Source organism: Onychostoma macrolepis, chromosome 17, assembly GCF_012432095.1.
Source record: "Onychostoma macrolepis isolate SWU-2019 chromosome 17, ASM1243209v1, whole genome shotgun sequence".
Lineage (NCBI taxonomy): Eukaryota > Metazoa > Chordata > Actinopteri > Cypriniformes > Cyprinidae > Onychostoma > Onychostoma macrolepis.
This window is the reverse complement of record NC_081171.1, coordinates 1,622,911-1,649,634: the sequence shown is the minus strand read 5'-3', so window position 1 is coordinate 1,649,634 and position 26,724 is coordinate 1,622,911. Positions and strand designations below refer to the sequence as shown.

The window sequence follows — 26,724 nt, the reverse complement described above, 5'->3', positions numbered from 1 at the left end:
TTTAATGATTTAATGTTTGAAGGTGAATAAATTAATGTATTAGTATTGCAATTTTACTATTATGTTGCAAAATAAAACTTGAAATATTATAATTAATTATTTACACTACAATATTAAATATATTCTTCTGCCATATTAATTTTAAAATATTATTTTAATTTATAATAATAATTATTATTACTTACATATTATTTAAATTAATAATAATAGTAATTATTATCATTATGAAATAATAATACAACGATAAACACTAACATTAGTAATAAATACTATTATTATTTAATACCACTACTACTACCACTAATAATAATAATAATAATTATTATTATTATGAACACTAACAACAATAATAATATTATTTAATAATAATAATAATATTATCATTATTATTATTATTATTAGTAGTAGTAGTAGTAATAGTATAAAATGTTTATAATTCTACCATTCAAATTTCAATCGAACTATATGACAAAAATAATCACATTTGCATTTTTTGGGCCGAATCGTGCAGCCCTAATTTAAGTATTTACTCATCTCGCTACCATCGATCCACGTTCACACTGCAGATAAATACAGTTGTCACTCCTCTTCTGAGCGCTATATCACGTTCTGCACGTACAATTCATTTATTTAACGAAGTGACAAACACATTACACACCTATTTCTCATTTCTACTCCCAGGACAAGAAAACACTGCTATGATATCTGACCAGAAGCATCAATAACACCGAGCTGAGACTCAAACGCATTCTACATCTCCATTTAACATAAACGTGGAGAAATTCATCAGAGACGCGAGTCACACGCATCAGCGGTCAGCGTGGGATGACCAGCACTCGATGGTTCGGTCATTCGGTCGCTTCCACAGATATTGCGAGAAGCGTTGCGTAATCGCTCTTCCCGGCACATTGGCTCGTAAATCACGCCGTTCTCTCTCTCGCTGATCTACGTGTGGAGTTTCAGATAAAAGTGCAAACTCAGGGAGTCTGAGACACGTCTGTTTTTCTGCGCTGTCAAACGTGTCGGCGTTCCTGCCAGACACAACATGAAGCAGATGGACGGGCTATTTCGAGGAGTCATATCTGTAGAGCACATTCCTCCCCAGAATAAGTTAGTCAATGAGTTTCTGGGAAGGCCGGTGGGATCTGGCGGATGGGCGGTTGACCTGTGTTAGTTTGTGGTGAGAACGGTGGTTTAAGGGAGGGGTATTTTAATCTGAGATGCATATCTGTGCATTTGGGATGATATTCTGCTGTTTTTGTGAGAGTTTCTCCCACTGCAAAAAATGATTTCTCACTCAGTAATTTTTATCTTGTTTTCCAGTAAAAATATCTAAACATTCCTAAATCAAGATATGTTTACTTCTGATGCAAAATGACAAAAAAGTCTTGTTTACAAAAAAAAATAAAAAATCTAATTTTTGCCTAAAACAACAACAAATATCTGCCAATGGAGTCAGAAAAATGTAAGTTTATTTTTTCGGAGCCCCTTTGCAGATATTTGCTCTTGTTTCAAGCATAAACTCGCTTCATTTTGATCAGTTTTTCAGAAAACTAGACTTATCTTGTCATTTTATTCTGAAGTAAATGAAAGTGAGACAGAGATACTGAGAATACACTGATTCTATCTCTGCAAAAGTGAAATTTAGCAATATTTTTGTGTTGTTTTCCAGTACAAATATCTAAACATTCATAAATCAAGACATATTTACTGGAGATGCACAATGAGATAATGTCTAGTTTGTTTAAAACAAAATCTCCCAACTGGGTCAGAAAAATAAACTTGTTTCCCTTTTGTATAAAGTTTATTTTTCTGACTCCATTTGCGGATATTTATTCTTGTTTTGAGTATAAACTCACTTCATTTTGATCAATTTTTCAGAAAATAAGATTTATCATGTCACTTTATTCTGAAGTAAATGAAAACAAGACTGAGTTTTGTTCTCCAGCACAAACATATAAACATTCTTCAGTCTAGAGGCATTTACTTAAGATGCAAATTGACAGAAGATAAGAAATAAATTAATTAAAATTAAGTGAGTTTATGCTTAAAACAAGAACACATTGTCCATCGGGTTAGAAAAATAAACTTGTTTTCCTTTTGTATAAAGTAGATTTTTTTTCCTGACCTCATTGGCAGATATTTATTCTTGTTTTAAGCATAATCTCACTTAATTTTGATCAGTTTTTCAGAAAACAATACTTTTTATCTTATGTAATTTAGCTTTTTAAATAAATGAAAACCAGACAAAATACTGAAGTTTCTGAAAATACTGAAAATACTGTTTCTTACTCTGCTAAAGTGACTTTTTGCAATGCAAAACTTTTTTATTTTTTTGTATTTTGTCTTGCTTTTCAGTACAGCCAGATAATCATTCATAAATGAAGATGCATTTACTTGAGATGCAAAATGATAGAAGAAAAGAAAAAAAATTGGTCCAAATGAAGCGAGTTTATGCTTGAAACGAGATCTGCTAGTTTGGTCAGAAAAAAAAAAAAAAAATTTGTATTAAGTTGATTTCTTTTTTACTCCATTAGTAAATATTTGTTCTGGTTTAAAGCTTAAACTCACTTCATTTTGATCTTTTTTTCAGAAAACAAGACTTTTTATCTAAATGAAAACAGGACTGAGGTTTCTGAGAATACTGAGAAAATGTTGCACAGCAAAGCATGATTTTTTAGAGTTTTTTTTGTCTTGTTTCGCAGCACAAATATCTAAACATTCTTAAATCAAGATGCATTTACTTGATCTGTCAAAACAAAATAGTTTGCTAAGAGTTGTGATAGAGATGCTGTAGTTTGGCCGTTTGTGTAGGTTTGCGTGGCAGTGCTTTGCTGCTGAAGGATCTCTTATGTTGCAGTGCGTTGTGTTTCTGGTTTTGATGATGAACAGCCCATCGCGTGCGTTACGCTCCTGAGCAGTCGGGTAAAGCTGGGTAATAGGAGTCGCTGCTTATGACTTACTGGACGATGTCCATTGTTTTAATGTCAATAATAAAATAACGAGGATCTCCCCTGTCTACCGTCTGACGTGAACGGAGAAATATTCCCGTGTTTCCTGACTTTCTCCACGCTTTTCAAACCCTTCCAAGGTTTATTTTTCTTCTCATTCTCCTTTTGCATTGATTGATTGAGTTTTTTATGGTCTAGATGCATTATTCACCGACTTGAGACAAAGTATAAGTCATATTTAGAAAGTACAGCCAGTTCCCGTGCATGTTTTTCTTTCTGTAAACTTGAACTGTTGTTTCTAAGATCTTTAGCTGCTTGGCCACGCAGTGCAGTGAAGAAACATCACGTCAGGGTTATTATCGTTAAGAAAAACTAAAACTAAAACCATAAACATTTTTGCCACTTAAAATAAAATAAACGTTAACTGAAATGAAATACAAAAACGGCAAGTTTATTTCATTTCAGCTAGCTGCCTTTTGTTTAGTTAACTTTAAGTACTAAAATAACTCAAATTATAACTAAAATAAAAATTAATAAGCTCTAAAAATAAAACTAATAAAAATGACACAAAAAAAAACAAGTAAAATGACAAATTTTTTTAACTATGGTCATTTTGGAAATAATATAAAAATAAAACTATTTCATAATACTAACAACATTATATTTTATTTATCTTATTTTGTTATTTTGTTATTTTACTTTTTACTAAATGTAAGTGATAAGTATAAAATAACTACATAAATAAATTTCGTAAATTTTTTGAAATTGTTTTGTATTGACCAATCAACATCCAGGATCAGAATTATCTATTTTAAATTGAATTTTAAGAACATTTATTCTAAAATTGTAATACAACCCCAATGTAGTTAATCAAAAATTAGAAAAAAAAAAAAAAAAAATATATATATATATATATATATATATATATATATATATATATATATATATATATATATATATATATATATATATATATATAATTTATTTATTTATTTTTAATTTTTTTCACAGACATTGTATCACAGACATTTAAGAAAAAATAAAATAAAATAAAATTGTCATTTTTTTGTAACTTTTTTTTTTTTTGTCATTTTGAAATGCCTACATATTAAATAGATTTTATTTATTTTTAGATTTTCGAAGTTCATTTGAAATTTAGCTAAAATTTTAGTAATTTTGTTCTTTGCTTCTGTCGTTTCTGATAAACTACATCTGTGTGGTTCAAATGAAAATGGAAAATATAAAAATAAATATATAAATAAAATACCTGTAATATCACTTACATTTAGGGGAAATTTTTTTTAAATATATTTTCAATTTTCACTTGAGTTTTAATTAAAGTTCTGGCCCTGGATGCTGATTGGCCAGTACAGAAGTTATTGCACATGCTGTAGACGGGATCAGATTCTTCATTATTCTCAGCAGTGATATCGTGTCAGTTTCTCTCTCTGTCTGTCTGTCATGTGCAGGTCTGTTGTCTGTCTGATGGCCTCTGTTTGTTCAGCAGGTAGTGTTTAAAGTCTCATGCACATGTGGAAGTATCGTGTTCCCTCACCTCTCCAGCTGTCAGGAGAACAGAAATAGCATCAGTTTGGACATGTGGCGGCTCTGGTTGTGTGTGTCTGAGATCATGTGCTGTATAAGGGTTTTCTCTCTCTCTCTCTCTCTCTCTCTCACACGGATGGACGGCAAACACAGAACATTCAGTTCAGCTGCTGAAAATGCAGCCGTTTTAAAGCTGTTTGGCTCATTTGTGCTCAGAACTGAGGCAGCAGGAGCGAGTCTCATCAGACCTGCAGTAATAGATTGATGAATCACTCATGTTTAGATTTTTGTTAAAGAGAGATCGTAAATATTGTAAGTTATTTTTAAATTGGTATAAGTCTTATTGGTTATATATATATATATATATATATATATATATATATATATATACTAATAACATAATAGTTTTTTTTGTTTTGATTTTTATAATACTTTAAAATATATATTTTTAATTTTGAATATAAATAAATATATGTATATGTACACACACACACACACATATATATATATATATATATATATATATATATTATTCTTAATTAGTTTTATTACATTAATAGTTTATTATTAGTATATGTTATAATATTATTATTATTTATTTTATAAATAATTTTTATTTTATTTTTATTTTATTTTAGAATTAGTCATTTTATTATATTATAATAATAATAATCATTAATACAACACATAATAAATATAAATAATAAATACCTTTTTAAATATAAAATATAATTTTAAAAAATATTTCTGAATTTCAGATATTTAAAAGACTTAATAGCTGTTGTTTTATTGTAAATATTTTATTGAAAATATATTGTCAATATTAAAACTTTTTGTCTTAAATAAAAAAATGCTTTTATTACATTCTACAGGAGAATTACTTTTTTTTTATATAAAAAAACTAGCATGCTTGATTAGTGTTTTGTTGCACTTTATTTAAGCAACCAAGTGCATAATTGCATTTATATAATCACTGCATATTAAAAATAAAATAAAAAAATTTAATATGCACATGCACATGTACATAGATAAATACATACATTTTCATCAAAACATTTTAAGGAATCACTGTTGTCTCCTTCCACTGGTAGAATATTAATATTAATAGTTAATCTGACTGATTGTCACTGAACTGACCTTACAGGTTTGCCTTATAGAAATAATATAGCTCGATATAATAGATCATACAACTGTTCATTTAGTCTGTAAATGTCTGTACTGAAGCTCAGAAAGCAGATAAGGAAATCACAGTTTGAAGAGGCCAAATAAAAGCTGCTCGATTATTAACTAGACTCCAGCAATCATTGACTAACGAAATATCTGATGGTGGACAGTCAGACTGTTACACAACGTTATATAACAGACTTCATTCGAAGGGGGTATTTCTTAAAAAAGGGTGTGGGGTTTGGACAGCAAAACGCTGGTCTGAAACGCACACTGCATTTCCAGGAAGAAATGTCTGGTTGAGCAATGTTTTGAGTGTTGTTATTATTGTCCAGAGTTCAGATGTTTGATCAGAAACACTGCTGTTTTTCCGTCAAGCTTCCTGCAGCGAGTTCCAGGCCGTTTCCAGTAGGGCTGTCAAAATAGCTGAAAAGCTAAATTTTAATTTTGTACTTAAATATTACCAATATTCGAATTATATTAAAATTTAAAGCATTCGAATTAGGGATGGTCGATACGGGCTTAAAAAATATATCACGATAATTTCTGGTATTTATTGCGATAATGGTATCAATGACGATAATTCAGGGAATCTTATGCATCCACCAAGAGACAAAAAAATAAATAAATTTTTTACCAGTATATCGCAAAAGATAAGATATCGCCCATCCCTAATTCGAATGCAACGAATGTGGATTTTTATTTTGAATTCGAGAAATATTCGAAATTCGAATTTTTATTCGACAGCCCTGGTTTCCAGTTCACTAGTGATGGACTTATCCATCACCTGCAGCACAGCGTCCAGTATAGACGGCCCCAGATCCACACTGAACGCGAACGCTGAGTCTGTTTGGTCCGGCTGTGTTTCCTCTGGGTTGGTTTGGGTCGAATCCCGTCCGGAGCTCAGGCTGCCGCGAGCAGGACTCCAGCTGATGCCGGTCGGCTCTGTGTGTGAACACGTGTCCTCGTCTTCCTCCGTGTCCAGGATGGGAAGCGAGCTGCACTTCTGCCTCTGATTGGCCGGCGCGTACTCCCAGACCGGGCTGCACCGGCCCGCTTCATCTACGTTTACGCGGGGCGGCTTGGGCGGCGGCGGTAGGAACAGGTTCTGCTCGCTCTTGGAGCTCTGCAGCAGGAGACTGTGGCCCTCCTTCAGGAACGACAGGTCTCCGAAGCTGTCCGTGTGTCCGCTCGTGCCGATGTGAGACAGGTGACGGAAATCACCCAGCGGAAGGCTGATCATGTTGACCGACAAAACCTCCTTTCGGTTCGATAGCCTCTTCTGCCATCGTCCAGATGTGGGTTTGCGAAGTAACAACGTCCTCAAGGGCATCTTAAGACTTCAGCAGTGTGACAGCATGTGAGGAGCGTCAGCTGGTGGCAGAGAGATTGGTTCTGGAACAGATTACAGGAACAAGTCATGAAACCTCACAATAATTGTAGGAAAAATTACCTGACAGAAATATATATAATTCAAAAGAAGTAAACACTTTTATTCAGCAAGGATGCATTCAATTGATCAGAAATTACTGTAAAAAAATAATTACTTACGATAAGCCTTATTAATAAAAATATTAAATATAAAATATTAAATTTAATATTAAATATTAAATTAAATATTAAATATTACTTACGATAAGCCTTATTAATAAAAATATAACACACAAACACATATATATATATATATATATATATATTTTTTTTTTTTTTTTTTCAAGAAATTAATATTTCTATTCAGCAAGGGTGCATTAAAGTGACAATACATTTTTTTTCTTTGTTGCTGTAAACCTTATTGATTTATTAGAGTATCTAGAATAAATACGTTTTGATTTAGCTTTTTAGTTGTTTTATTTATTTATATTTTGGAATTATTTTTTAAATATTTTGAATGTCAAATAAGTATATTTTTCTTTATGGCGTATTTTGTTCTTAAATGCTGTAAGCCATATTGATTTATTAGCCTATACATCATAAATGTGTAGTCTGGAGGCAGTTTATTTATTTATTCATTTATTAAAGAAATTAATATTTTTATTCATAAAGGAAGCATTAAATTGATCAAAAGTGTCAGTAAAGACATTTATAATGTTACAAAAGATTTCTATTTCAAATAAATGCTGTTCTTTTGAACTTTCTATTCATCTGTGAATCCTGAAAAATAAAATCTATCACAGTTCTCACAAAAATATTGTGCAGCACAACTGTTTTCAACGTTGCTAATAATCAGAAATGTTTCTTTAGCAGCAAATCAGCATATTAGAATGATTTCTGAAGGATCATGTGACACTGGAGTAATGATGCTGAAAATTCAGATTTGATCACAGAAATAAATTAGATTCACATAGAAAACAGCTATTAAAGGATAAATGCAGGATAAATGCAGCCTTGGTGAGCAGAAGAGACTTTGTCTGATCAGCACATGAACTGTAGCTGTATCTCAGATATACTGTAGATTTTCTTTTTTACCAGTATTTGATTAAGATTAGATTAAGATTGTTTTCTTCCAGCTGGTTACAGATTAACAGTTGATATTGCGACATTTTTACAGCCGCTGGCATGTTTCGTCTTCTCACTTACAGCAAATAACTTTTAATTCTTCCGTGAGAACGTAAATGAAATCAGATTTACACATATTTTAATTGCACAATTACATTCTGGATTCATGCGTAACCAGTGACCTGCATTCTCCGAGCATGTTCTCATAAAGTGCTCTCATTAAAGTATGAATATGGCTAAATTAGTTTGGTATACAGAGTAATTAGACCCATTTGTTGTGCTAATGTCCATAGGAAGCTCTTTACTCCAGTTGGCATCGGCGTGGACGGTCACGGCCCTGTTTCGCGGTTTACAGTTCATTAGATCAGCTTTCGTGACTCGCAACACTCACTCTTTAAATTTGTATGGCACTACAGAAAACATGTTTTGTTGGCCAATAAAGGTTTTACCGGCACTTTAGTAGCAGCGGGAGATGGCAAGCGCATAACGGCATTCCTCTACAAACATGCAACGAGAGGGAGGGAGGATAGAAGTGGATTGTTTTTAAGGAAATGCATGATTTTGTGGGTTTAAACTGATAAATCACCAAAACATCCAATTTGTCTTACCTTGAAAGGTGTGCAGGTGTTTCACGCCCACATCTGAACATCTGAGGTCTGATGCCAACAAACGTTAGAGGAGTTTCTGCTAACATGACAAGACTTGTTAGGCTATAAAACAGGTTGAACGGAGCAATTCTCTAAATAGCATTGGATATTCTGCTACAAAAACCCTAAATATTCATCATGTTTTGTTGATATGGATGTTATATTGATGCAAATCTTTTTGAGAATAATGTACACTTCCACTATTTCACTTTCACCATCATTTTATGGCATTGCTTTTATATAAAGCCATAAATTTGGCTACAGTTTTAAAAATAAAGCTGGGTTTTTTGTAGCGAATGCAATGGAAAAAACATTTTTGGTTCCTCAAAGAACCTTTAAGTGGTCAGTTCCTAAAATAACCATTTTTCCTTAGTGTGAAGAAGATTTTAATAATCTAAAGAACCTTTTTTCTACTATAAAGAACCTTTTGTTCGTTCCTTGGACAATAACGGTTCTTCATGGAACCATCAAAGCCAATAATGAAGAACCTTTGTTTAGAAGAACCATTTTCAGTTGCCCAAAGAACCTTTCAGTAATCAGTTCTTCAAAGAACCATTATTTTCTTGGTTTGAAGCACACTTTAATGATGCAAAGAACCTTTTTGTACTATAAAGAACCCTAAAGAACCTTTCAATGGTCAGTTCTTAAAAGAACCATTTTTTCTTAGTGCTAAGAACTTTTTAGACACCTACAAACCCTTTTTGATAGAAGAACCATTTTTGGCTCCCTAAAAACACTTCCAGTAAACAGTTCTTAAAATAACAATTTCTTCTTAGTGTGAAGCACATTTTCAATGTTCTGAAGAACCTTTTTTCACTATAAAGAACCTTTAGTGGTTCCTTGAATGGTAACGAATCGTCATGGAACCATCAATGCCAATAAAGAGCCATTCATTTTTGAGAGAGTAGAACCATTTTTGGTTCTCCTAAAAACCTTTCAGCAATCAGTTCTTCAAAGAACCATTATTTTCTTGGTTTGAAGAGCACTTTAATGGTCTAAAGAACCTTTTGCATAGTTGAAAGATTCTATCGATGTTGAAGATGTTCTTCATGGAACCAAGACGCCAATAAAAAACATAAATTTTTGAAAGAGTAGAAGAACCGTTTTTGGTTCCACAAACAATGTTTCAGTGAACAGTTCTGAAAATAACATTTCTTCTTATACTTTGATAATCTGAAGAAATTTTTTTTTTAGTTTAAAGAACCTTTAGTAGTTCCGTGGATGTTGGTTTTTCGTGGAACCATAAATGCCCAATAAAGAACCTTTCATTTTTAAGAGTGCAACCAGTTTATGGCTTTATAAATGCAGCGCCATTTAACGATAGTGGAAGTGAAATAGTGGAAGTGATCTGAAGTGTCGCTCAAGGCAAAACAAAGATTTTCTCTTACCGTAACTCAAGAGATCTTTACAGTTTTGTCTTGTTTTTGAGCTCTTCTTCTGCGGTACAGAGTCCGTCGTAGATCTTGAGTGTTAAAGTCCAGAGATTGTCAAACAGGTGAAGCTCCGCAGGTGCAGATGGAGTCTGACCCGTGTCTCCTCCCTAAAGCTCGGCGTTTGTTTGGTCTGTGCTGATGTCACACCTGGTAGCGTAACTTCTGGGCAGTGTGATCTCAGATACTGAGGAAGTTCACCTGAGCTGTTTCACTCTGGCTTTCATCACGTTCCTGTGAAAGCTGGGAAGGGCACGGCTGGTTTCTGTCGTGTTGACGTCACGTTTAGGGGCTTCACTCGTTACTAATCTTGTGTCATTGTGTCTGCTGCTGGTTTCCTGTTCCCCTAGGCTTTGCTAAAGCCCTTCCAGCTTTGTAATGACAGCGGTCTCTCGCTCTGGGACGTGTATGTACAGGCGGACCGGCGTTACACAAGTGCTGTTGACATGTAGTAATTCCTGCTTCACGCCCATGACCTCACAGACATCGAGACCTGATTCTACCATCTTCTGATTCTGAGTCAAGTCTAAGCATGACTTATTGTTGTTTTTCTAAGAGAAGCAAAGTTTATTCAGTGAAAATCTATCGCTGAAGGGCCGGAGATGAAGTGCTTTAATGCTAGTTTAGGAGGTTCCCAACATGCTGATGAATATAAAGCACATCACAGTTTATCCCGGCTACGAACCGCCCACTCAGACAGAAAGTGACTGACTGACCAACTAGCAAAATGACCAAACAATGCTTGTTTTGTTTACATGCCATGTATGAAATGAGTTGATTTATAGCAAAATATGCAGGTGTGCTCGAGGATATTTTGATAAACACATGCTGTGTGTTGTATAGAAAAGCAAAATGGTTCTTTTAGAGCTAGTTTCATTGCTGAAGTTGAGCAAAATCAGTCACTATTGCTAATATTGCTGTCTGAGGGTGTTTTGGGGGCCTGGAGAAGTTTTGACATGCCCTGACATTTGTGCTTTTTTCAGTTGCTTTTAAACATATACATGGCTAAAGTCTAATAACACTGTAATCAGCACAAACTGAGCTACAATAATATGTTAGCAGCATTTATGTACATGATTGTGTTTTTGAGAAAGCAATGTTTATGCGTGGTTAGTGAAAAACTAAAATTTTGAAGTCACTGAAATAAGGCCATAAAACATACAGAAGATTTGTTCACAAGACTTTTGAGAACTGGATCTTGTAGTCTAGAGTTTTTGCTTCAAAATAATGTGAAAATCATCTTGTTTACTTGCTCACAGAAAACTTTTCTAAGACACTTTTTGAGTAGAAAGGGTCTATGCGAGAGGCGTGAACTATTCTGGATAATGCTGTGAATCACACCTGAGAAGACAAAGCATAATGAGCTCCATAATGAGCCATTCAGTCAGGTGTGTAACAGAGAGAGGAGTTACAAGAAAGAATGTGAGGACAAAATAAATGTATATATTTTTTGTTTGTAGTTTATTAAGAATATATTTAGCTATCACAATTCATAACTTTCGAGTGCAGTTAAACAGTTTATTAGAAACAATCAAAGCTGACTTTTTAGCATCATTACTCCAGTCACATGATCCTTCATAAATCATTCTAATATTCTGATTTGCTGCTCAAAAAACATTTATTATTATTATTACTATGTTGAAAAGAGCTGAGAAGAATTTTTACGTTTTTTTTTTTTTGATGAATAGAAAGTTTTCTATTCATCGTTTGTAACATGATAAATGTCTTTATCATCACTTGTGTGCTAAATAAAAGTTTTAATTTCGACATATACTGACTTCAAGCTTTTGAATAGTAAAAACATTTCACAATATTGCTGCAACTTTATGTATTTTGGATCAAATAAATGCAGGCTTGGTGAGCAGAAGAGACATGGATTACTTTACTTTAACAGAGAATATTTGTTTTGGATGTGAATTACTTCATTTAAAAGTAGACATTTCAAGCTTCTATACATATATTTCTCATGTATTTGAGGCGAGTATTTGCGGAGATTCATGTTGTTTTATTTATGTGTCTGTGAAGAGACAGAGCCGGCAGAGAACACACCCTGTTTATTTTCTATTTTTTAAAAGCACATTGTTTTGTTGATGTTATGACTATACACAAATAAAAGTAGACCCTTTGCAGTTTCAAACGATACCTTATTCTTATCTGTGTGATTAAAACTCATGGAGTATTTTTAGTTCTTTTCGCGGTCATAAAGAAAATACGAGACAGACCGCACTGGTGCGGGCTTTGACCCCCGGGGGGTTAATGAGGTTGCTGGTGTTTCCCTCTTTAGCTTGAATTCTCACGGCAGATTGGTTTTCCGTCATCAATAGGTTTTCCAGTCTCATCAGGTAAAAATCCGAAGTAACTCCATATTTCGCTACGCAAGTTGCTCTTTTTTTAAGAGATTGCCGCTGTCAAATGTTCCATTTGATCCATGAATCAATTATATTCACAGGAACACACCATTGCGAATTAAAAACGAACTGAATCAGATGCGTGTTTGAACGGAAGCATCAGAAAAAGCACAATACCATATAAGGTGCGAATTCTACAGAGCATTTTGCCCCCTAAAGGGCACCGCAGAAAGGCAACAGGACAAAAAAAGACGCTATTGTATTTAGGGCTGCATGATAAATCGCATGCGATAGTCATGCACATCTTGTCAGTAAAGCTGGTTCTGTAATCAGTAGTAAATCTCCATCACCTGCCTCCAGATGGAGCAGCATTTACTACACAGAGCCGTAGTTCACTGACAAGCTACGTGAAAAAAAATCGTAGACGATATCATGAAATCGCACCGCGATAATAAAGTTGTTTGCGTAGCTTCTCAGTGAACTACGGCTCTGTGTAGTAAATGCTGCTCCATATGAAAGCACGTGAAAATACCACATTTAATAACATGTTTTTACTCCGAACTCACTTCATAACATCAGCCGAGTGTTTGAAATAAATCCTTCTGTGAGATGATGTGGGATTTTCTGGATTTCTTCTGCGGGGCGTATTTGAAGTTTCTCTGGCCTTCGAATGGAGATTTACTACTGATCACAGAACCGTGCTTCACTGACAAGATGCGCATGTGGTTTATCGCGATTTATTGTGCAGCCCTAATTGTATTGTTTATTTGCAGGCTCAAGTGTTCGAACATTTTAGCGACTGCCCCACATACAACATTACTTACGGTAGAACCGTAATGACAATACTACCGTTTAAAATATACAATGGCACCGCCAGTATTTTGGAGCCTTAGTATCGCGATACTACCGTAGTACCGGTAAACCATGCAACCCTACTAGATACTATGATCCTCACAAACTTTGGCAGATCCAGTGAAGAGTTGTTCCTCAGAAGTGTTCGGTTTCCTGGCAGACAGATAAAACCTGTTTACCCTGACGACTTGCTCATTTCCAAAACACGACAACATCCAGTCACAGATTCTGACAAACAGACGACAGTATATTACAGTTACTGGAAAAGAGCAGCTTGATGTTCAGTTCTGTAGAACGGCTCTAAACATTTGCTCTGCGTGTCCTTGTGTTTGTCAAGTGCTCCAGTGTTATTCCAGGACAGACTTTCATATATTCTGTTATGAAATATATTGTCTAGTCAGTTGAAAATGCCCTGAACAGAGTTAAGGGAAGCACTGTTTTTTCCCCCCTCCCTAACAACATGAAAAGATCATCCAATGTTCCTGCTGGGATCCCGGATGGACGCCAGATTCAGAGGGGAAGCTCGAGAACTGGGTTTTCTCCACGCTTGCTTTCCGTCAGAGTCCTTTCAAACGCATCCAATAAACAAAGGGCCGCCCTTCCTTCATCGGCTTCAAAGAAGCAGGTCTTTCTCCACACATGCAACCATTCACATAAACCAAACATCAGCTCTTCATCATAACGTTTATTCAGCGCTGGAACTGTGAATTTCAACAACTCTCTGACCAGAAACTCTTTCATGCAAACAGATAATCAGGACGATACGACGGCTTTTGCTTGTCTGAGGCCCAACAGCCACACCAAACTGACTTTAGCCTCATTCCTGCTATGCGTCTTGATGACTTTGGGCTTCTTTTCGAGAGCCAGTGATTGTTGAGTCGCATCCAAACTCTGGTTTCTGCGGTTGTGTTTTGTACAGATTTCTTCTTGTACTCTGTTTTTCTTGTTTCTGGGAAATGCTTCCAAGTGCTCTTGCGGCTGCTTTTGTCTAATTATTGGTCTTCGTCTTTTCTTTTTACTCTTAATCGCTCAGCTAAACAATCCTATAAGTGATTATGATGAAATATCGCCTGCTCAACACTCACATGTTGTCTTCATAGGCGGCATTAGTGACTGATTTGCACATTAAAATGTGTATAAAAATGCATTTTGAATTAGACTATTGCATTTTGGTATTGAATGCAATATTTATAATAAACATTTCTTTTGATTTCAGTAAAAAAATTTGAAAAATTATTTTGATTTAAAATAAGTGTTTTCTATGTGAATATCTGTTAAACTGTAATTTATTTCTGTGATGCGCAGCTGTATTTTCAGCATCATTGCTCCAGTCTTCAGTGTCACATGATCTTCAGAAATCATTCTAATCTTCTCAAGAAACATTTCTGATAAACATCAATGTTAATATTTAACATTAATATTTTTGTGGAAACTGATGCATTTTATTTTTCAGGATTCACAGATGAATAGAAAGTTCAAAAGAACAGCGTTTATTTGAAATAGAAATCTTTGTAACGTTATAAATGTCTTTACTGTCACTTTTGAACAAATGAATGCCTTCTTGATTAATACAAATATAATTTTTTTTTTTTAAATCTAGCATATGTATATGCATATATTTAGTGCATTATTTTAGCATCTTTCTCAAGAACAGTAATATATTTTTTTTGTATTTTTATTGTATTTTAAGTTCAGGTTGTAAATGCCTCTGCGTGTTATTAATGCGGTGTGCGTGCTAATATACTTCTGTCCTTCTGAGATGTTCACCTCCTCACTTCTCCTGGCACACATGATATGTGATTATTAAATCAAGGATGTGCCGTTTGGAGAGTTTTAAAGCAATATTTGTGCTCTGCGCTGCACATTAATGAGATCAGATGGGATCACACATGCCAGCTTTAATGTAAATACAGCAGGGTTTTAATGAATAATCGTGGGTGTGTGTTACATTCTTTAATGAATGCCACTGACGTTATAATGAAGAGAATGTGCTCGGATCTGCTGCACATTAATGAGCTTTTACTCAGAAAATCAGTATGTGATTATGTTGTATAGTGAATATTTCTGAACATCTGTGTTCTGTAGCTGTTGGCATGATGGGAGTTATCGCTCCAAAACTATTACTGTCATGATCACAAACAGTTTGAAGACTATTTTGCCAATCAAGTTAAAGTTAGTTGTGTTTATCTCGTCTCTTAGTACTGAGGTTTGTTTCTGCCACATTAACACGATCATGCATGCTCACGTTCACATTTACTACATCAGAATAATTTTTTTGGTCTGTTTTTAACTCTGCGGTCTTTTATCAGGTTTTTCTTAGGGATGCAAGTATGAAAAGCTCCATATTGTGTGCAACTACATCTTTATTGTGTTCCATGCCTTTATTTGCTTTAGACTTTTGTCTGTATTGTGTGACCAGGTGTCCTGGGTAAGTTTTTATTCTTTAACACTGAAAAAGAAACTGCCGTACAGTAAAAAATAATTGTAAGTTGTGCCACATTTTTAAAGTATTTTATGTGCTATTTATTTTTTCATAATTTTGAATCACCTTTTAACTTTTTTAAAATTCCCTTTTTTTCTCATTTTACACGTATTAAATATATATTTAAATTATATATTTCACTCTGATATTTTATGAATACACATTTATATTTAATTTGAATTTAATTAAATATTTAATTATATTTAATTAATTTTTAAGCAATTTTTAAATATATATATATATATGTATATGTATGTATGTATGTATGTATATATATATATATATATATATATATATATATATATATATATATATATATATGTATATATATATATATATATATATATATATATATATATATATATATATATATATATATATATATATATATATATATATATATATACACACACACACATATGTATATATGTTTATATGTATGTGTGTATGTATGTATGTATATGTATGTATATATATATATACTGTATATGTGTATATATATTTGTGTTTGTGTGTATTTTAATATTTTTAAATAATTTAAAATAATTTGATATTTGAATGTGCAGTTTCAGTGTATGTATATGTGTTCTAAATGTTAATACACTACTCACAAAAAGTTAGGAATATTTGACTTTCAGGTGAAATTCATGGAAAATGTAAAAAGTTCATGCTACAGTGATGTTATATCATGAAAGTAGGGCATTTAAGTAGAAGCATGCAATGGTAATTTCTTCATCTCAAACAATTTATTGAAACAAAAGCTAACAACAGTGGTGGCTATACCACAACAAAAAATGTCAATGTCTCAATAACTTGTTATGCATCCTTGAGTATCAATTACAGCTTGACAACAACGTCTCGTGCTGTTCACACGACTTATTGTCTGCTGAGGCATGGCATCCCACTCTTCTTGAAGGGCTGCCCTCAGGTCATTGAGGTTCTGGGGTGCAGGGTTACGACCCTCTACACGACGACTCAGCTGATCCTATAGGTTTTCTATTGGATTCAGGTCTGGAGAAAGCGCAGGCCACTCTGTTTGAGGAACCCCAGCCTCCAGCAGCCGTTCCCTGATGATATGACCTCGAGGAGCTGGGGCACTGTTATCCATGAAGATGAAATCAGGCCTGTGTTGCTCATGCAGAAGAGCGGGATGCCATGCCTCAGCAGACAATAAGTCGTGTGAACAGCACGAGACGTTGTTGTCAAGCTGTAATTGATACTCAAGGATGCATAACAAGTTATTGAGACATTGACATTTTTTGTTGTGGTATAGCCACCACTGTTGTTAGCTTTTGTTTCAATAAATTGTTTGAGATGAAGAAATTACCATTGCATGCTTCTACTTAAATGCCCTACTTTCATGATATAACATCACTGTAGCATGAACTTTATACATTTTCCATGAATTTCACCTGAAAGTCAAATATCCCAAACTTTTTGTGAGTAGTGTATTTATATTCTTTTTTTCATTTAACTATAAAATGTATTTTATATTTATTAATTTTATCTTAATTTTTTTTTATTTTACTTGTAGTTTCTCAAATAATATGAGGTCATAAACATTTCTAAACTACTTTCATCTGTAGCAGACAATTATGGGAATAATATAGCAATGTTTAAGACTCCTTTGTCAAAAAACAGACACTGAGAATAATTATGCTAATAATTTTACACCAAAAAAAAGTGTGAACTTTAGTGGCTAGTAAATAAACAAAAGTGCCTTCAAATTCTTGCATCCTTGTGATTGGTGGCTCAAATTGTTTCTCCATTCAGTCTCATTTGATCGGTTCATTCCTCTTGATTTGGTGTTGTTGTAGCTGCCGTTTTGAGCCTCGTAATGATCTTAATTAAGTGTCTGACACTCGTTTATCACTCTGGGCGCTCGTGTTGGCAGATGTGGAGGAGGATGAATGAGGTTCTCCTCTAACGCTCTCAGGTTTTCAGCACTCGTACCTGAACGCTCTTGAGAAGAGCCATGAGTCCAGAGATCTGAACAGCTGTGAAGAGGACAGATGCTCTGCTTGTCATCTCCTCCATTAACTGAAGTTATCCTTCTTAAGTGTGTGTGTGTGTGTGTGTGTGTGTGTGTGTGTGTGTGTTTATCTGGCTGTGTGATGTCTGCCAGATGCAGAACAAATGCAGTTCATCACATTCACCTGCATGTGTTTGTGTTTCTGCTAAAAGTTGTGGTTTGGTTGCAGATCAGGATTTTAGTCCATGTCTGTTAGATTAGAGGTGGTGGTGTTGTTGCCTAGGCAACTAACTGAAATAAGTCTAACTTTAAGTGCTACTTAATAAATAATTTCAAAATGTAAAAATAAATTAAAGCTCAATTAGAAATGAAAAGCTAATAAAAATTACAAGCATGTATCGTTAACTGAGACTAAATAAATTTGAAATAAAATATAAATTTAATATAAAAACCTTAAAAAACGTACAAATTAAAAATTGCATTGGCAACAAACTAAAATAAGTCTAAGTATACAATTACTGAAACGGCAGTAAAAATAAATTGAGGCTAAATAGAAATTAAAAAATAAAAATTACAAGTATATATCATTAACTAAAACTAATTGTAGTTAACTGAAATAAAATAAAACAAATGTTACAAGAAAACATTAAAAACTTACAAATTTGAAATGTTTCCTTGGCAACTAAATAAGTTTCATTTTAAGTAGCAACATTTCTAAAACTAAAACTGAATAATAATAAAAAGAATAAAAATAAGCACATATTAACTAAAACTATTACAAATCATTTTTATTAACTGAAATAAAGCTGAAATCAAATAGAAAACTTAGAAATTAGAAAAACAAACAAAAATTAAAAATGTTGCTTTGGCAATGAATTAAAGTAAGTTTAAGTTGAGTTGAAGCACTAAAATAAAATATTTTTTTTAAAGATGACATACAAAATGTTAACTAAAACTATTATTAACATTTTTTTTCCATTAACTGAAATAAAGCTGAAATAAAATATGAATATTAGATGCAAAATGTAAAAAATAATGTTGTCTTGGCAACTAACAGAAATACACTGTAAAAAGTAATGTTGACTCAACTTAAAAAAATTAAGGAAACCCGTTGCCTTAAAATTATTAAGTAAATAATTTTTTTTTTTTTTTAAAGTTAAGTGAACTTGACAATTTTTTAAAACTTTTTTTTTTTTTAATTATAATTTACTTAAAAATTTTAAGGCAACGGGTTTCCTCAAATTTTTCAAGTTAAGGCAACTTATCACTTTTTACAGTGCAAGTTTTAAAATGACTAGAATGAAAAGAAAATAATATAAATAAAAAATAAAAATTACAAAAGCAGAAAACCAAAATTTTAACTAAAACTGAAGACTAATTCAAAATATTAATACATACTATAATAGTATATAAATAATACTAAATTCCAGTGAATAATTATAAATGGCACTAGATCTGTAATATAGTGTGCACCTGTGAAAGTGCTTCTGAAATATAACATTTTAGTCCAGATTGTATTAAACTTATTGCTCCGGGCATATTAAAATTTTTTCCCATTTCAGCTTTCAGTGTAAATGGGTATAAGAAAGAAAAAAAAGAGTTGTCAGTTGACATGAACTCATTTAACAGATGCTGTTGTCTTGTCTGATGTTCAGATGAGTTGCGTCTGGATGTGATGTCAGCGCTCAGCGTCTGATGTCACCTGCATTCGTTTCTTCTGCTGTAGCGTGTGCTGTTTCTCTGTGGTTTGGTCCCGTCGTGTTTTACACACTGCACTGTCATGAACCGCAGACAGACACTCCACACACACACGGCATGCTGGGAAGTCTGATCATGAGTTTGGAAGGCGTAATTACGTGATGTTGTTGAGTGATTTTGGTCAGGCGAACATGAGCGCTTCGGGCGACTTCTTTTTCAATTACTGATAAACACAAGAACACAATGAAGAGAATTAAGTGCTTTGACTCATGCTTGTGCAGTGCTGTTATTAACTACAATTAAAACCAGTAAAAATAGTTTTCGTTCATCGGAAAAGCTAAAATAAAATAGAAATATTAGGTGGAAATCTTAAATGAAAATGAGAAATGTTTCTTTGGCAACTAAATGAAATAAGTTTAAGTTACTACAAGTTACTAAAACTGAAATAAAAAATAAAGCTAAATAGAATATAAAAAAGTCGAAAAGTGACAGAATGACTTAAATTTGATCAAATTAATAAAATATTATTAATAAAACTAAAAAACAATATAATAACATAATTTGTATAAAATGTTATTTAATGAAAAAATAGTTTTATACAAAAATGTAATAAAAATAATTTAATAAAATATACTATTTAATTTATTAAAAATAATTATTCAACAGTCATTCAACAGGACAACAATATAAAAGTACCATACAAAAGTTAACAATTTACTTTAAAATCAAAGACTGAAATAGATAATTATTACTATGATTTATTTGTTTATTACTGTGATTTACATGCATCAAAGTGCTGTAGAGTTTAAATGAATGCATGACCTTAAGTTTATTATTATTTCTGTCCTATTAATTATATGATCTTGTACACTATGGTTGAGACATTTATTTATTTGATCAAAAATATCATAAAAACAGTAAAATATTATTACATTATGCAAACTCAAACTAATGACTTGCACAATTTTGGGGTCGGTCTCTTCTGCTCACCAAGGCTGCAATTTTTTGTTTAAAAATAAGAAAAACAGTAAAAAAAAATTGATATTTTTTTACCATTTCAAACAGCTGTTTTCTATGTGAATATGTGTTAAACTGTAATTGATTGCTGTGATCAAAGCTGTATTTTCAGCATCATTACTGCAGTCTTCAGTGTCACATGATCTTCAGAAATCATTCTAATTGATGATTTGTGGAAACATATTTTATTTTTCAGGATTCACAGGTGAACAGAAAGTTCAAAAGGGCAGCATTAATTTGAAATGGGATCATTTTTCACGTTATGAATTCTTTACTGTCCCTCTGGAGCAGGGATGTACAGTGTGTTCAGACCTGTGACCCATTTTTGTGTCACGAGCCGACACTGTTCTGCTGGAAACTGGGTCGCTGCTTCTCCTTCAGGCTCTGGCTTCAGCAGAGAGCTCTGGAAAGTTTGTATGTGTAAAGTGATGCCGCTTTTGTTTAGTTTATTGAAGATGCAGCAGTTGTTTATTTACTTAATTGAGCTTGCGTGATATTTGCTGGTTAGGTGGGAGATGAAGCCTGAGCTCATGAAGCTGGAATGATAATCGCGGCCCTCCTTCCGGAATGCTGTGCTTCCCTCGCTCTCTCTCTCTCTGTGTCTCTCTCTGTCTCTCTCTCTCTCTCTCTGTGTCTCTCTGTCGCTCTCTCTCTCTGTGTCTCTCTCTCTCTCTCTCTCTGTGTCTCTCTGTCGCTCTCTCTCTCTCTCTCTCTCTGTGTCTCTCTGTCTCTCTCTCTCTCTGTGTCTCTCTCTCTCTCTCTCTCTCTCTCTCTCTCTCTCTGTCTCTCTCTCTCTCTGTGGTTGATGTGAGACCCGGGTCATCTCTTCCAGATGCTTCTAACCCTGAAGTATCACTTTCTCTGCTTGTCTTGGTTTTATAGACACGCACTCGCTCTCCGCCGCTGTCAGCTTCTTCTGTGGCCTTAAATCCTTCACAGCCATTGATTCTGTTTCTCTTCACTTGTTATATGACATCATTCAGCTCACTATTGATTTTTACTTCTAAACTTTTTTTTATTGGTATTTAACAGGACAATACTTAATGGTACATTCAGATTGTCATAATTGATAATTGGAACAATTTCAGATTGTCTCAAACCAAGATATAATATAATATAATATTCTTTTTTTTTTTTTTGGCACTTCCATGTCATGTGGATCAAATAATTTTCCATGTAACATTTTTATTTGGCTCCGGTAATTTTTTAAAAATTTGAAATATTAAAATGTTTTTAATATATTGGGGCTGTTTTGTTTTTATTTAAAAAAAAAAAAAAAAAATATATATATATATATATATATATATATATATATATATATATATATATATATATATATATATATATATATATATATTAATATATATATATATATATATATATAAAAATAGCATTTGGTTTTGAAATTACATTTTACAAAATACACAACAAAATACAAAACTGACTGGAAAAATAAATATAAAAAGTAAATAAATAGAAATAATGACAGTACAGAAGTTTCCTTTTATTTGATACAAATGGTTTCAAAGCAGCTTTACAGAAATTCATAATGTTCATTTTTATGGTAAGACTACAGTAATGTTCCATTAGTTAATGCATTAGCTAAAATTAACTAACAATGAGAAAAAACATTTGCTAGTATTTATTACACTTTTTTTTTTTTTAATGTTAGATTTATTAAATGAAATGAATAGATACAACTTTTCATTTTAATAATGTATTAGTAAATGTTCAAATTGACCAAGATTAATAAATGCTGCTCCATGTTGAGGTTTGATGCTCAGGTTTGGGAGTTTGTGGCGTTGAAGGTGATTCCTGAGATGTTTGTGTGTGTGATCTAATGCTGAAGAAAAGACAGCAGTGACCCAAAACACAACAGGAACTACAGACCAGTGACTCAAACTGAACAAATTCCACATTCTAGAAGATCCGAGTCCGATTTCTGATCCAAACCAGGCCAAATACTCACAGCGCTTCCTATTCCTGCCTTTGATGCGGTTTTTATAGTGGCCGTGATACTGATGCTTTTTGTTCCAGATATTCATGCCATTAAATATTGCATGCACTGCAAAAAAAAAAAAATCTTAGACCCTTATGAAGACCCTTAAATCACGATACATTTACCTGAGATGCAATCTTTGTCCTTTGAAAACAGCATTTTGAAGACAGTCTCATGAAATGATTTTGATCTATTACTGCATTAATTTAATATCTCTATACTCTTACACTGTAATAGATTTTGGAGGTCAAAACTTAATATTTTATGTTGCATTGAGAATTTTTACTTGGAGCAATTAAAATGCAAATGTAATACACATTTAGTTCATGTAATTTAATTGAAAAATAAAACTTTTCAATGCATGAAATTTTCAACAGAGTTTTGACCTGCAGAATCTTTTACAGTACACTGTATATCTACAATAAAATCACATTTGGCAATTTTTAACAGTCTATTTCTATTTAAGACAAAGTTAATACATTACAAAAATCCATCCATCAATTCAAATTTCCTCTTGCAGGGGTTCTGCAGGTCTTAAAAAGTCACATTTTTACAAATTAAAGTCCTAAATCAAAGCCAAAAGTCTTAAATTCATAAGGTTGTGGCAATTAAATGTTGCATGCATTACTAAAAATGAATATCTTCCTCAGTATTTTTGCTTTGTGTTCTAATATAAATATCTAAACATCCTTAAATCATAAGTTATGAAGCCTTGTTGTCTGAGAAATGGAACAAAATTAAATGAGTTTTTGCTTAAAACAAGAACTAATATCTGTCGATGGGGAATGAAAACTTGTTTTGGCTTTGAACGAAGTTCATCTTTCTGAACCCACTGGCAGATATTTGCTCTCTTTTTTTTAACAATAAACTCACTTCATTTTGATCAGTTCATCAGAAAACAAGACTTATTCTCTGTCATTTTGCTTCTCAAGTAAATGTATCTTGATTTGAGAATCTGAAAACATTTGCACTGGAAAACAAGATTATACAGTAAAAGTTATTTCAGTGTATTTTTTTGGGAAAATGAATTAAAAAAGGAGTGTGAATCTGTTGGAAGTTGTATTTTCAAACTTTGCTAATGCAATTCATTTACATTTAGAGAACATACTGATGTGTTGCATTTAACTTTATTCCTGGACTTGTCTTCACTTGCTCTTAAAACATCTTAAATTAGCCTTCATCACACCTGCTGACTGTAACGTGTGTGTGTGTGTGTGTGTGTTTCAGAGTTGTCTGCGCAGCGAGCGTGATTACGAGAGCGTGGTGCTGATGAGACTCAGACAGGCTGAAGAGAGGAAGAGGCTGATCGAGGAGATGAAGAGGAAGGAGGAAGAGGACGAGATGGCGTGACTCACTTCAGTCGCAGCATTTTACCTGATTTAAACTCCCACTGATCAATAAAGCCTTTTGATTTTTATAGTGCTTTTCTGGCAAGTCCAGTCGTATTTATTTCTGTTTTCAGATCAATTCAGTTCAGATCAGCTGTCAATGTTGTAAAGTTCATCAATTATGAAATGAGTTCAGTTTAGCTCTATGAAAGACAATAGTGTCATTCTATTAAAGTGAAGAAGTGCGGGAATGAAAACTCTGTTTTTAGTGTTGAATCCTCCCGGTCAAATCAAGACTCTGGATTGAGTCAATGCAGAACGACATTGTTTGGATAAACAGATGAATATTATTATGATTTGTGAAATATTTTGCATTTGAAGTGTGATTGTTTCTTTAAAATAAATATTTTTTATCGGTTGCATTGACTTTGAGAGATTTTAAAGTGCTTCTGTAATGAACCGATTTGTCTGAGGTCTTGATCTGAATTGCGACTCATTAACTTTTTTTCTTGCAATTGCATGTTTATATCTCACTATTCTGACTTTTATTGCAATTATGAGTTTACATCTTGATTCTGTTTATTTTTATTTGTTTTAAAAAAGGTAATTGTGACTTTTTGAGTTTATATCTCACAACTTTATTTATAGCAATATTTATTCTGAAAAACATGAGAATTATGAGATAAGTCGCAATTGCATTATTTATTTATTTATTTTTGTTCTGTGGTGGAAACAACAGAATTTTTTGTCCTAATATAAGAAGCATACAGTGTGCTCTTTACTTTTTATTTTCCAGCACTTTCTTTATGATGATGATGTTTGAGATTTAATTTTCATCCATTATATTTTATGGCTTCTAAGAGCATTTTATAATGCTATATTTTTCTTATGTTATGCATGTGACAGTGGACTTCTGTTTGCTTTCTGCTGACCGTCTGTTTCTTGTGGCATCATCAGTCAATCCTGTGGCTCAAGAGTCATTAGTCACATGATATTTTCAGCTCAGCTGATTGGCTGGTCTTCAGCGATGGCAGCACGCAGGTTGTGTTCTTTCTTTGAGATGAAAGCGGATGCCAGCAGATCTCAAGGTAATCTAGACATCCATTGTGACAGCCCACAATGAAATGTATTGTTTTAAAAGCAGTGTAAATTACCACATTTTGGTGAAATGTTATTCATTCGGAACAATGTGCACCAATTGATCATTTAAAGGACCAGGCTGAAAGTGATTTCATGTCATCTCTTCCCTGTATTTCTGCGTGTTCTGTGCACATTCATCACTGCTGTGATTCATTGGCGTGTGGCACGTTCCTCCTGTCGTCTCCACATCATCAAACCGCTGTGATTCCAGTGAGTCTCTTTTCTCAGAAGGCTTTTCTCTCCATCATCCTCTCCTCGCGGCCGTCACATGGTTCTGCTTACTTCTGTGGGCTTTTCTTTCATGTTCCTGGAAAGAAGCGGAACACAGAGTCCCGTTCACATTACAGCGCAGGAAATACAATTACAGCCGCCGTCCTGAAGAAGTGTCCCGCTGCGGGCCGTCTTCACCCGGTGTCACCCCACAGCTTCCAATCCACACAGCAGAGGGAAACATAACTTCATTTCTCATTTCTATTTTTGTTTCATTTTTGCATTGAAGTGTAGAGAATATAAGTGGATTTGATTTCTTAAAAAAAAAAAAAAATATATATATATATATATATATATATATATATGAATGTTAATATAATATAATGCATCATTTACTCAAATTAAGTTTGATTTTTGGCCCTTCATAGCAGGGTTATTATGGTTAACTAAAAGTAAAATTAAAACCATTTAAAAACATTTTTGTTAATTAAAAAAAAAAAAATTACATATATATATATATATATATATATATATATTAAGAGAGAGAGATATATACTAAAATAACTAAAATTGAAAATAAAAAGTAATATAAAAACTATATAGATATATGAAAAACACTAATAAAATGACAAAAACTACTAAAACTTCAACTAAAGGTATAGTAATATAATTGAATTTGATTTCTGAAAAAAATCCACATTTGGATATAATGCATCAATTACTCAAATCAAGTTTGATTTTTGGCCCTTCATAGCTGCACTGTAAAAAAAAAAATGTTTAGTCAGTTTTAAGTTTGCTCAACTTATTTTTGTGGGAGATTCAAATTTTTGTTGTATAAACTTAAAACGACAAGTTGAGAAAACTCAAAAATCTGCTGAAGCTGGTTGCTCAAATTTGGCTCAAATTTTTTTTTTTTTTTTTTTACAGTGTGCGTTATTATGGTTAACTTAAACTAAAAGTAAAACCATTAAAAAACATTGTTACTTGGAGAAAAAATAAAATAGAATAAATAAATAAATATAATTTTTTTTAGCTAGTTGCCAAGGCAACATTTATCATTTTTATTTAGTTTAACTTGATGCAATAAAATAAACCTGAAATAAAAATTTATAAAAAATATCTAGACACATATATAAAAAACAAGTACTAAATGACAAAAACAAAAAAGTATAAAATTATACTAAAATTAAAATAAAAGGACAATAAACTAAAATTGAAATAGAAGTTAATAAAAACTATATAGACACATTAAAAAAAACAATAGCTACTAAAAATGACAAAACACTAAAAATTACTAAACTTAAAATGCAAAACAAAAATAAAAACTGATTCAAAATATTAATAAAAACTATAACAATATCTTAATGATACTAAAATAGCTGCTTGTAACACAGTATAGCAAAATGCTATACGATCAGATTAGGCTTGAATGCTTGCAGCTTTGA

General features: G+C 32.8%; 2 protein-coding genes across 5 annotated transcripts in view; one reads left to right on the top strand and one right to left on the bottom strand.

Annotated features, from left to right (window-relative positions):
• dnajc17 (DnaJ (Hsp40) homolog, subfamily C, member 17) overlaps nucleotides 1–24,348 on the top strand; it is a 61,943-nt gene extending 37,595 nt beyond the window's left edge. For both annotated transcript variants that reach the window (XM_058749772.1, XM_058749771.1), the window contains exon 11: nucleotides 23,829–24,348. In XM_058749772.1, coding sequence (XP_058605755.1) covers nucleotides 23,829–23,951 — 123 coding nt within the window. In that variant the 3' untranslated portion in view covers nucleotides 23,952–24,348. The remainder of the gene's footprint in view (nucleotides 1–23,828) is intronic.
• LOC131523415 (cdc42 effector protein 3) lies at nucleotides 5,340–11,399 on the bottom strand. 3 transcript variants are annotated; one of them, XM_058749774.1, is made up of 3 exons: nucleotides 10,192–11,399; nucleotides 8,765–8,843; nucleotides 5,340–7,055 (listed from the first exon to the last, which is right to left on the bottom strand). In XM_058749774.1, exon 3 carries the CDS (start codon nucleotides 6,991–6,993, stop codon nucleotides 6,397–6,399), a length of 597 nt encoding a protein of 198 aa, XP_058605757.1. In that variant the 5' UTR covers nucleotides 6,994–7,055; nucleotides 8,765–8,843; nucleotides 10,192–11,399; the 3' UTR covers nucleotides 5,340–6,396. The 3 variants fall into 3 exon arrangements, with proteins under 3 accessions (XP_058605757.1, XP_058605756.1, XP_058605758.1); XM_058749773.1 differs by having other exon boundaries at nucleotides 8,765–8,840; XM_058749775.1 differs by having other exon boundaries at nucleotides 8,765–11,399.
• Nucleotides 24,349–26,724: the final 2,376 nt, after the last annotated feature.